A 12,945-nucleotide genomic window follows, 5' to 3' on the forward strand; every position below is an offset into this window, starting at 1 on the left:
CTAGAATCTCATTGAGAGAAACACTACAAATAACTGTCTCGAAGATGCAAGAAAGGAATAGTGTCTTTGGCATGCACCAGATATCAAAAAGTTACGTCTACCTGGGCCCTGTCACAGTGGCTCTGCTCAGAACACTCACCTGATTTCACCTTGATGTTAAATCATCCTTTTCAGAACTTACTAGGAGGTTTTTTCCTACGTCACATTTGGCCATCTCCATAAAACTTCCAAAGAGAAAAAACTTGCCCTGGTCTTTGATTGTCTGAGAAATTGCTCTGGACTTTTGCCTAGTGGACCCTGGGGTAAATCCTTCACCAGATAGCATCTCCCTCTGCATTGACTGCGAGAGTGTTCAGAGTCAAATTTTCATTCATCATCATTTTCATGAATGCATTTTGAATTCTAAACTTATTCCTGGCCTTGAACTTTCTTACATGTAATGCCCATTTTTCATCTTGTTATACCTTATGTATCTTTGTAATCCACTTTAAACATTTACTTCACCAAAACAGACTTGAAAATGCTGAAATGGGCTATCCTATAATCTATGTTCTAATTTCATAAAATTGTGAGACAAACACCATACCATTTGAAGTAAAGAACTTTATTCTGAAATAATTATTTTCTTTGAAATTATAGGATAGTTCATAAAAAAATAATCTCAGCCCTAATTTCTTAAGTCAAATTCACTTTAAAATACCTTTTAAGCAAATGATTATATGGCCAGCCATGGTGGGTCATGGCTGTAATCCCAGAGATTTGGGAGGCTGAGGCAGGAGGATTGTAAGTTTCAGGTTGGCCTCAGCAACTTAGAGAGATGCTGTCTCAAAATTAAAAATAAAAAGGGCAGGGGATATATTACATTGGACCCCTGGAATCAACCCTCAGTACCAAAAAATAAAAGAAAATAAAATATAAAAAGAAAATGATTACATGGGTAAATTTTAGACTTGAAGCCTGGCTAGGAAATACACACATCATGAGATTCATCATACTGCTAGTATTTATTTTCCTCATTGAAATGTGTTTACTCCCTGTTTTGTGCTCAAGACTGAAAAAACAATTCCTTGGCAAAGTTTTTTTTTTTTAAGTTGTATTAATTTAAAACTTTATTTTGGTGACTCAGCCTAATAATGTGTAAGAACAAATCAGGATCATTTTTAACTGAAAGTTCATTTTTTTCTTTCCTTTTAATCAGTGCATGTTAATTGTACAAAATAATGGGTTTCACTGTGACAACTTTGTACATATATATAAATGCAGTTTGGTCCTACCCATCCTCCCTGTTAGCCTAGAGCCCCCTTTCTCTAGTGGTCCTTCTACTTTCATATCACCATTCCCCCACCTCCACTGAAGGTCTGTTTGCAAGTTAATATAGACAAGACAAAGACATTTTTGGGAAATATTTTTTAGAACTTTTGGTTTGTTTGCTTATGGTGCTGGGGATTGAACCCAGGGCCTCACACATGCTAGGCAAGTGCTGTACCACTGAGCTACATCTCCAGTCCCTAAAAACTAATTTTAATTCAGTGAAGTCTATCTAAGTAGTGTTGTTAATGGTACGTTTTAAAAAACATGAACTAAAGAGTTAGAAAGGAATTTGTAATACTAAGGTCTATAAGTCTATCAATACTCACACTATCCAAATCTTAATGAAAGCAAGAAAGGGCAATTGAAGACATTAAAAATCCTCTAACTTAGTGTCAGCAAGTGCTCTCGAAGCATCCTGGGTGTGAAGTACAGAGTCTGTCAAGGGCCAGAGTCTTCCTGGGAGCAGCTGAGAGCTTGTACTCATGACCCCTGAGGGACAGAGAGGCACGGTGATCCGGGTTGGTTCCGACCACAGTGACTTTTATGTGACAGATTGTGAGCAGAGAGGACCTAATAACGACTCTTTGCCACCAACCCGAATCTAGCACACAACAAAGTTCAAGAAAGTTCCTCATTTCTGCACAGAACATTTCTAATACTTTTATTTAAAGAAATAAGATCAATGGATGAACTTCTTAGCGTATGTAGCGAATTTCCCATTTGAACCCCTCTTGGATTCCTTGGCTAGCTCAGAGAAACCGGTAGATGTCGGCCTCCCTGCTCTGCAGCCTCAGCAGCGACCCTGGGTGGAACATGAGGTCCACGATGTAGACCTCCGGCAGGGGCAGGCCCCCGGTTGCGCCCTTCCGAGACTCGTTCTGCAGCTTCACTTCGTTCCACGCACGGCCATACTCCCCTCGAACCAGGCTGCAGCCCAGGCCGATTTTATCAGCCAGAGCCTGTGGGAAAGAAACCCAGAGACAACATCGACCAAGGGACGAGGGAGTGGGATTGAGGGAAGCCCTTAGCTGTAAGCCCACCGTGGCTGAAGGTCAAGTCGACCTTGCAAAGCCATGCTTAGTTAGCAGGCTGAAAAATGTGCAGGACTGTGACGGGAGCCAATCACATGTGAGATGCTCCCTGGTGCCTGGTGACTGTGGCCTCAGAGGGTCCTGCGGCAAGTGACATTTTTCAGGCAGTTCTGCAATACTGAATCAGCCTAAGATGGATAAGGTGTTGGAGAGAAGCTATTGCGTGGCTCTTGGCCCCAGCCCACCTATCAATCTTTCCACACCTCTAGATTGCTCTTGGCTGTGATTTGCAGTGGGATTGAATGGGGGCGTCCAGTTTGTGGGGACCTACTTCTAGCCAACTTATTCTGTGTAAGGTAGGCTGGGACTGGCCTAGAAGAGGAAGCAGAATTGTGAGTGGCCAGTCCTTGATGGGCCACTTGCTGCCACCTCACTAGAGGATACTTATGTTCCTTAGCCACTGCCTCCTCAAATTGCCCTGATTTTTCCTGATTTTGAGATTTTATATATATATATATATATATATACACACACACATACACACACATATATGTATATGTATACATATATACATATATATATATGTATATATTTAAAAAGTGTCTAAAATAATCTGGAAATTTCTCAGCCAGTTTATAGTGAATAACAGAACTGGGAATAACTGCCTGGGTTTAAATTTCCCCTCAGCCTTGAGGCTTACTAGCCCCTAACCATAAGCCAACGATTCAGCACATCCGGGCTTCCGTTTCTTCATCTGTGAAGTGAGAACAACCATCCCTTCCTCATTCAGTAGTTATGAAGGTGAAGTGAATTAATATTCATTCAGCATTAAGAGTAAGTACTCTGTAAATGCTGCACAGTTCCATAAGGCAAGACTTGTGTTGTTTTTAACGATCTTCATATTCATATATTAATTTAGTTTATTGATTACTTACTATGCAATGGCTGCCAACATGGTTGTCATTTTCAGGACTATAGATTCCATCTAACCTGACACAGCCTAGTAAACAGTCCATTGCAACACAAATAGTATCTAAATATATGGCCCTCACAGTCCAGTGGGGTAGAGACCAAAAAAAAAAAAAAAAAAAAAAAAAAAAATCACCTATCTATCTATCTATGAAAAATAGTATTTACTGATTTTTTTAACACCATCTCAAAGCACTTTAAATCATCAAAACAGTCCTATGGAATAGGTGCTATTCCCCATTTTATAGAGAACAAATCTGAAATCAGATCCTTTCTCAAGATTACTGTAAATGGTGACCCAAAGTGAGAGCCAGGGTGCCAGTCTCCAGAGTCTGCGTTTGGGATCTTGGAGAAATATGTCTGAGTGAGTGAGCCAGCCAGGAAGCAAATGAGCTTGCAAGTTCTTTGTGGAGTGGGATGCAAGGTTATCTGCTTAGAGGGAAGAGGTGCAGATGAAAGGGTTTGCACAGATGGAGCAGATGTGGGGCACAGCTGCTGAGGAAAATTAGGAAAAAGTCCGTGATAAGCAGTGGAAGGGTGGCCAGCGACACTCACGTCCACTCGAGTCTGAGCACCCTGACTCTGCTGTGGCGCTCCCCTCTGTCCCTTCTGCAGCCTCATGCAATTGGACTAGTCTAGGTTGGCTGGGAGACAAATGGAAGGAAGGGGAGGGGAGAAATTTGGGATAGCAGCAAGTCAGCTATTAGGAGGGACGCTGCCTGGGGTGGGGTGTAAAGCCAAAAAAGGGTCCATCAAACTGGGAGAAAAGGGGGAGATAAAGAGGGAGACAGGAGGGGTGGGAGGATGAGGGGTTTTATCAGTGAGTATTGGTGCTCAGAATTTCAGTGGTGGGAGAGTTCTGAGTAATTAGTTGCATGACCCAGTTGAGTTATGAAGGTTACAAGATCAGTTTGGCATAATGAGTTATGTTCTGAATGCCTCCCGCCAATCTGTATGTGATGATATTTGGAGGTGGGGGCCTTTGGGAGGTGATTAAGCTTAGATTAGGTCATGAGGGTGAGACCCCATGATGGACTTGTGCCCTTTAAAGTATAGGAAGAAACCAGCGCGCTCTCTCTATCTGCCTGTGAGGATGAAGTAAGAAGGCAGTTATCTGTTAACCAGGAAAAGGGCCTTTTCCAGACACTGAATCTGCTGGCACTTTATCTTGGACTTCTCAGCTTCCCTAACAGTGAGAAATAAGTGTTTGCTACTTAAGCCCCCAGTCCATAATAGTTTGTTACAGTAGCTAAACTGTCTAATATAGTGGCTATGAGATACTCATATGGAGCTAGTTGTAAGGGAATCAGATACCAAGATCTGGAATGGGGAGAGTTTTAAGGAATAGAAGAAAGAAATTGTAAACCTTAGGCATTTCGGTACTATATAAGGCCACACAAAGAAAGACTACCCTGTGAAATTCACGAAGAGAGAACAGAAGAAAGCTGGGCCCAGAATCTAGAGAAACCCCAGTATTTTAAGAGAGGGGTGGAGGAAGAGAGGTCTCCAAAGCAGATTGAAATGAAATATCAAGAGAGGACAAAGGCAACCAAAGAGGGCAGTGTCAGGGAAATAGAATGGACAGTGACAATTTTTTCGACATATTAAGTAAGAACAGATGTTGTGGAGGTCACTATGGTCTTTATCAAGAGGGTTGGAACAAGGCCTGACAACAGTGGGTTGGGGAAAGTAAGAGGTGAGCCAAGGAGTGGCTAGAAATTGATAGACTCAGAATTTTGACCAGGAATGGGAATTATCTCAGGATAGAAGCAGTGTGGTTGTTTTTATGTTTATTTTATTTTGGGGGTGTTTATTTATTTATTCATTTTTATTTGGATAAGCAGATGTTCAAATTCTAGTTCTACCTCTATTGAACTTGGGTAAATTATTTTTCCAACTATTCTTTCCTTGTTTTTAAAGCAAGGGTAGTATTTCAATCTTTGGCATTTTTGAGGTTCTTCATAGTGGTGTTTATCAAGCGCCTGGTACACAGTTCAAAATGATGACTGTCATGAGTCTAGGCTCTGTAATAGCAGTTGTAGATACTATGAAAAGAGATTTATGTTTTCTCTTTATATATTATAGACTTAAGCCTCTTTATATTTTAAAGGGGAAATGGTTAACAGAAAGCAATTTAAGACAGGAGAGGGAACAATTAGCAGAGCAAGAAATCCAAAGAAACAGGAGAGGATTTGGATCATGAACGGGATTAGCCTGGACCTGGAGGCAGGATACTGGATGCAAGGAGGCTGATAGGTATTTGGGAGAGGGTAGGAATTTTGCATATTTGGTCTGTAGTATAGGAGACTTTCTCTCAACTCCTATTACATGCCAGACACTGGATACAACAGAGCAAAACATCTCTCCCTCTTTAAAGTGAATACTCTAGTGCCCTCATCTCGGTGAACAAGGCCATCTTCCCTGGTTGCCCTGGCAGGAGCCTGGAAGCCGTTCTGCTCCTCTCACACAGTCTCTCACATCATACTCCAGCAGCCACCAACTCCTTTTGGTTGTTTCTCCTAAATCTCCCTCTAGATCCATCACCCCTTTGGTACATGTCGTCTGCACATCTTGCTCCAGCCACCTTCTAATTGGTCCTCCTGTCCCTGGTCTTGCTTCTACTCTAATTCATTCCTCCTTCAATCACCTAAATGAGCTTTCAAAATCATGTTCCTCCCTTCCCCCTTGACAGTTTTTGGTGGCTACTCTCAGATTTTAGAATGAAGTGCAGACCTACATGGTGCTTTAAAATTGTCTTTATTTAATTCCTTTTTTTTTTTTTTTTTTTTTTTTTCCTTCCAGATAACCTACACTGCATTACTCAAATGGACTCTCACACTTGTGCTATTTTGCTAAGGGTGTTTGCTCTATGTAGAACACTGTAGTCTTTCTTCTTTACCTTATGAAATCTTATGTACCCTCTAATATTTGAACTATATACCACTTCCTTCTCTGAAACCTTCCATATCACCTTAGAGAATGCCTGGTACCCCTTGAATGCAGGGACTCCTGTTTTGGTATCTCTGTACTCCCAGACCCTAGCAGAGGCCCTGGCTGTAGGAGGTTTATGATAAATGCCAAATGAATATGCTTCCAATAGTCTGGATATATATGCAGGCATGTGTATATGTATCTACACACATACGTATTTTCGTACATATATATTACAAATATGTCAAATATAAGCAAATCTAAGTGATAAGGCCAATATTACCCAGTGAAATGTTAGCAACTGGCTCACCCTGATATGCTAAGACAAAACATATTAACCTAATGGCAAATAGCAAAATATCTGAAATACCTTGAAAAGCAAAGCTCGATGGTAGAAGATTCCTTTTTTGATATATCCAATTGGTATAACGTTGGATTTAAGTTGAAATTTTAGTTCACTTATATGAAGTTCCCAGCCGAAATCAGGCAGTTTGTCTTTTGAAATCTTACCACCCATTTTTTCTGCCACATACCTGTGTCAATTACATTGAAATAAAATCAATCAAGTTTAATAACTCTCTTTGGATGGTTTGCATACAATTATATGTATTATTGTCTATGTAAAATTCCCTAATTTTTGGTGTTTGCATTCCTTTTTTCTTTTCTTTTTGTTTTTTGGCTTTGGGGATTGAACTCAGGGGCACTCGACCACGGAGCCACATCCCCAGTCCTATTTTGTGTTTTATTTAGAGACAGGGTCTCACTGAGTTGCTTAATGCCTCGCTATTGCTGAGGCTGGCTTTGAACTCACGATCCTTCTCCCGAGCCACTGGGATTAGAGGCGTGTGCCACCGCCTCTAATTTACTTTAAAAATGTAAAAATTTACTTTTAAATTTACTTTTAAAAATTTACTTTTAAAAATGTAAAAATTTACTTATAATGAGGTTAACATTATGCTTACTGTATGTATATACATATATATACAAATTCTAGCAACTTAATATAATGTGAAGAAGAAAATCAAAGCTACTTTCCCAACATTTATAGCAAGATACAAATCAGCATTACACCAAATATAAATGCAGTTTTAAAATTTATCTCTCTCAAAAGTATTTTTAATTATAATGTTTTAATCTCAAGTCCAAGGTGTTGCACTAACATAAGAATCTTCTTTCAAGAAACTTAAATTCAGAGACAAGACAAACAAAAATTTCCCATTAGATTCACTGACATTTTCAAGTCTTTTAATTATATATTATAATTAAAAATATATATAAATATATTTAATTTAAAGAAAGACATGACATCACATGGCATTGAAGTTAGAGGGAGAAGAGGAGGAATTGGAAGAGAGCAGGGAGCAGTGATGGGGGTGGGGCACTGTGTTTGTGGTTTTCTCCTAGTGCTGGGTTCTCACTGAAGAAGTTAGCATTCGCACCTGCAAAAATCCTCTGTCAACCAAGGTCACCACTCTCTGTAGAATTGCAAATTTAAAAGAATTTCCTCTTGCTGTACTATGAAGAACAATAGTTTTTAAAAAAAAAAGAAAAAAGAAAAAGACTCAGTGGCTCACACCTATAATCCCAGCAACTCTGGGGGCGACACAGGAGGATCGCAAATTTGAGACCAGCCTGGGAAATGTCATGAAATCTGGTCTCAAAATGTATTTTTTTTTAAAGAACTGTGGCTACAGCTCAGTGGTAGAGGGCTTGCCTAGCACATGTGAGATCCTGAGTTTCATCCTCCGCACCATAAAACAAAACAAAAAGTCGAACGAATAAAAACCCAAAGGGAAAGTGTTGAGAAAGTTGGAAAACGGCCCACAGTTCTGCCTAGCCAGGAGGGTGTTAATGAATGCCAAAGGGCCAAGGGCATGTGGATGAACCTCTGCATCTCGCTTTGGCTTGTCGTGGGCTCAGGCTTAAAAGGAGGATGATTCGGGAGTGATGGAAAGTACCACGGATGGGAACAAAGCCCGGGGAAATTTGACAAAAGTCTACGGGAACTGAATCAAAGGTTTGCTGAAGTCATCACTTCTCAAGGACACCAGGAAAAACTTCTGTCGCCAAAAATTCTGTCTTTCAGTCCTGGCTGACATGAAGTCAGTGATCTGGCAGCTGTGACACTTACAGTTGTCACATCCAGGTTTGATGACTGCTACTCACTTCTACTTGGAGTAGACGCAGGCTCCCGTGGAGACGGCAGCTGTTGTATCAGCCAGCCGCTCACCTCCAGGCTGGTGTCAATCATGAAGCCTCTCCTCCACGTCTAGGAATTCCTGATCCCTTACAGCCACCAAGTCACATCTCAGCCTTTCCTTAGTGGCATCTGATTCAACACTCTCGTGAGGACCAGTACGCCCCAGGCTCTTAGGACACTCACACCCCACTTTGGAACAATGTGAAACGCAAAGTATCAAATATATAGTAGAAAAACAGAGGATGGTTATTTGTATGAAAAATCACTTTTGAGTTACAAATAATTCACGGTGGGACTTCTTTAAATTATGAGCACTCCATACACTTAACAAATGCTATATTTCTCAAACTTTTGATTCATTCATAATATCTGCAAGAGCACACTGAAAGATGCTTTCAATGGTTTAGCTGGAGAAAATAACAAGCATTTTTCTCTAAACAATTCCTAGCTCCTAGCTCTGATTCTTCAAGTTAGAGTGACCTAAAAGAAAAACTGAAAAGTTTTGAAGTGCATCATGCTTCAGGCTTCAGAGTCAGGATAAGGATTCTATGAAGTTCAATTTTATTGTGATGGAGTTGCCTAAAAATGTCTAAAAAAGGAAAGCAAACCACGAACATAAACAACATTCAGAAATTAAAGATGTATATGTATACCTAGAGAACTTACTTGGCAAGAGCCTCAATCTGTTCCTTAATATTGGTTATGGGCAGTATTGATTTGGTCACCTCATATACATAAACACAGAAGTCAGGATCAGAGGGAGGGAACCATTCTTTATCAGAACTTTCTCCAGCCAGTTTTGGTACTGCCAGAATTTCTTCCTCCTCTTTCAGTTTTTCCTCTTCTTTTTTCCCTCTGCCTTTCCTTTGAGAGAGAACAATCAAAATCACATCTTCTGCTAGACAAATGAACAAACATTAATTATGCTGAAGAACATTAAAGAAATATTTAATTTCTCAATAACCATACCATATGCAGTTTAGAAATTTTCATTTATTGTCTATGTTATGCTGGAAAAATCAATTTTGAAGAGAACCTATATTTCTGGTATATATTATAAGAATCAATATTGGGCTTCCACACAATTGCCCAGCAAGGTTTCTGACAGAGTGTAAACATAAAATAAAATATTTATTGAATTGGAAAAAATTGGTTTGCCTGAGCTGGACTTATATCTTGCTTCAGTTAACCCTTCTACAAGAATTTGGATAATTAAATTTAAGAAAAATTATACAAAACATAAAAGAAAATAAGAATGGTATATAATTTCCAAGTCACATAGGAGAAAAGACTTATTCAAGATTTATTGAGAGAACATACTTAGTAAAAATAAAATTACTTAGCATCAAAAAACTATATACTAGTAATTAAAAGTTCTAGGCTTAGAGAACTACTACTTAACATGCAGCTTTTGTTTAGTAAAGATTAATATAATTTCCGTTTAATGGAAAAGGTACTGCACTGTACGATGTTAACCAGTTTTGTACAGAACTCAGCAATCTTTTCTTAATATTCCTTAATTAAATTGGATATAAATACCTCATACCTCAAATGTATTTTGAACCAGTATTAACATCTTACTGGTTCCCTCACCAATTAATGAGCTGAACAAAAAACAATGACATGTGGTCTCATTCCAGGTAGCATGGAGTAAGCACATTCCACTCTTTCCCACTGAACATAGTCATACAACCTGGACAATATGCATGCAACAGCTATTTGAGAGCCCCCAAAGTCAGAGAAGACCAAAATATGAATTATTACTAAATTGACAATAGGTGTATCCTTTTATTTTCTTTATAATTCCCCATGCTGAACTAAATCTACCCCAATAACTGGAAGTGAGCATCAGCACAGGCAGAAAGAAATCAAGGAGAAACACTCTTGAAAAACAGGTAAGATAATGGAGCAAAGTTCCTGTTTCAGTTTTCTCCTTATTCTCCATTTTTGTGCACCCCAGCCCCAAAGGAATGCCAGGATAGTGGTGGCACCAGGGTGCTCTAAGAGCTAATACTGTTTTATTTGCACTCATTCCTCTGACAGTTTGTAGATATATAGACAATCACACAAGAATGCAGCAGGGAAGAGTAAATGAAGTTTTCTGACTGGAACACCCAAAGGGAAGCTCAAAGAGATGAGGGGTGTGAGGAGAAAGAGATAGAGATCATGGAAAGGAAGGAGCTCAGAAAAGTGACCTTGTAGAATTGTTTATGAATTCTTAGGCTTACTCTAAGCTATGCATGCATAGCTTAAACAGTGTATATACTGACTTTGAGAACTGAACTATAGTGTAGACCATCACCCAAGCTTCCAACTGGACACTGTTTGGTATGCAAGCAAGACTGATCCAAATGGAACTGCAAGGACTTTGAACATTGACTGACACTGAAATGACAACCCACAGAGTTAACCTTGAACCCAACTAGGTCATTTGACTGCTGAAATACATACACGTGTGCATACACACACACACACACACACACACACCCCTAGAATATCCTTATGACACATATACGACTTATGGGACTTATAATATTGCAATTTAAAATTACTATGCATATGAACAATGAGAGAATCTCAACTCATATGGGAAATTGTGATGACTGGTAGATACCAATGCCTAGATGAAGCAGATGTTTACCCCACAAAGACTTTAAAAGTTTTTCAAGAAGAAAGGTAAAACAATCTTGAAATGAATAGTGAGTTAGAAAGTCGTAGGAAAAAAGGGAAAACATAAAAATAGAATTTTGGACTTGAAAAACCAACCAACAACAACAACAAAAAACACAACTCCTTAACTGGGTTTAATAGCAGAATAGAGACATATAAATTTGAAGCTAGAACAATAAAAATCATCCAATATGAATAACAGAAAATAAAAGATTGAAAATCAATTGAGAGACTCTCAGGGACCTCTGGTATAAAAAAAAAAAAAAAAAAAAGTGAAGACTGGTGTCATCAAAGTCTCAGGAAAAGAGACAAAAGGGTGCAGAAAGAAAAAAAATTGAATAGGGGCTGAAATTGTTTCTTCAATTTAGTTAAGACATCAATCTATGTAGTCCAGAATTTCAGTGAATACCTTATTAGTATAAGGGAAACCAAAGGCATCTATTCCTCATCACATCAAAATCGAACAATTAAAAATTAAAGACAAAGCAGATGACATGACTAGGTACAAAAAACCCAAAGAATGTAACAAAAAACTCCTGGAACTAACAGTTGAGTTCATCCAGCTCTCAGTCTGGAAGATCAACACATAGAAATCAGTTGTTTCTAGATAGAAACAACACCTAGAAATCAAAAGTTTGAATTCCTGCCTGATCTGTATGCTCAATAATGAAAAATGCTAATGAAAGCAATCAGAGAAGACCTGAATACATCATGAGACATGCTGTGTTCATGAATTGGAAGACACAACATGTTAATAAGGTCAGTTCTCCACAAAAAAAAAAAAAAAAAAAAGCAATCTCTAGCTGTTTCTTTCTTTCTTACTTTTCTTTTTTTTTTTTTTTTTTTTTTTGGCAGTACTGGGCTGAACCCAGGGCCTCACACATGGTAGGCAAGTAGTCTACTATTGACATACATCCCCAGCTCTTTTTATTTTTATTTTGAGACAGAGTCTCAGTAAGTTGCTGAAGATGACTTCAAAATTGGGATCGTCCTGTCTCAGCCTCCCAAGAAGCTGGGATTATAGGTGTGTACCACCACATCAAACTGATATCTAGTTTTAATGAAATGTCTATCAAAATCCCAGTGTTCTAGACAGAAAATCTTATTCTGAAACTTATATGGAACAGCACAGGCCGTAAAGTAGCTAAATCCATCTTGATGAAGAAAAATATTAATAAGAAGATTCACTTTCTGTTAAGGCTTACTATACAGTTACAGTGATTCAGACAGAGTGATACTAGTGGGGGACAGACATGTAGATTGATGGAAGAGAGAATCTTGAAATGAAACCACACAAATATGTTCAACTGATTTCCTACGAAAGTGCAAAAGCAATTCAATGGAAGAAGGACAGCTTTTTAACAAATGGTGCTGGAGCACCAGTTAGACAAGAGGGATCCACGGGTGATAAACCTGTTGATTATTTTAATTGTGGTCGTAGGCATATAAGCCTACACATGTGATAAATTTGTATAAAACAGAAAAGAATCGTTGGATCGTACCAATGTCAAAATCCTAGTTATATATTGTGATAAAGTTTCAAACTTTCATAATTGAGGTACATGGGATCTCTCCATATTTTTTTCCTACAGCATCATGAAAATATATAATTATCTCACTAGAATTTTAATTAAAAAATCCCCTTGGTGTACTTGTGTCTTTCTGGTCTGTCTGTATTCTGTTCATTCCTCTGTTCTTTCACCAATACCACACTATCTTGGTTACCGTAGGGTTTGGTTTGTTTGTTTGTTTTTTTCTTACAATGAATTAATTTTTTATTTGACTGTTACAATGGAGGGAAATCAAATACAGATCTCTGAATTAGTGTTAATA

General features: G+C 38.6%; 1 protein-coding gene across 4 annotated transcripts in view; it reads right to left on the bottom strand.

Moving 5' to 3' along the window:
* Positions 1-1,957: 1,957 nt before the first annotated feature.
* ARMC3 (armadillo repeat containing 3) overlaps positions 1,958-12,945 on the bottom strand; it is a 118,520-nt gene continuing 107,532 nt past the window's right edge. For all 4 annotated transcript variants that reach the window (XM_079106328.1, XM_079106329.1, XM_079106327.1 and 1 more), the window contains 3 exons: positions 9,109-9,306; positions 6,613-6,775; positions 1,958-2,270 (listed from right to left, as the gene is read on the bottom strand). In XM_079106328.1, the coding sequence (XP_078962454.1) occupies positions 2,061-2,270; positions 6,613-6,775; positions 9,109-9,306 (571 nt within the window). In that variant the 3' untranslated portion in view covers positions 1,958-2,060. The remainder of the gene's footprint in view (positions 2,271-6,612; positions 6,776-9,108; positions 9,307-12,945) is intronic.

The sequence above is a fragment of the Sciurus vulgaris genome (genome assembly GCF_902686455.1).
Source record: "Sciurus vulgaris genome assembly, chromosome: 12".
In the NCBI taxonomy this organism is placed as follows: domain Eukaryota; kingdom Metazoa; phylum Chordata; class Mammalia; order Rodentia; family Sciuridae; genus Sciurus; species Sciurus vulgaris.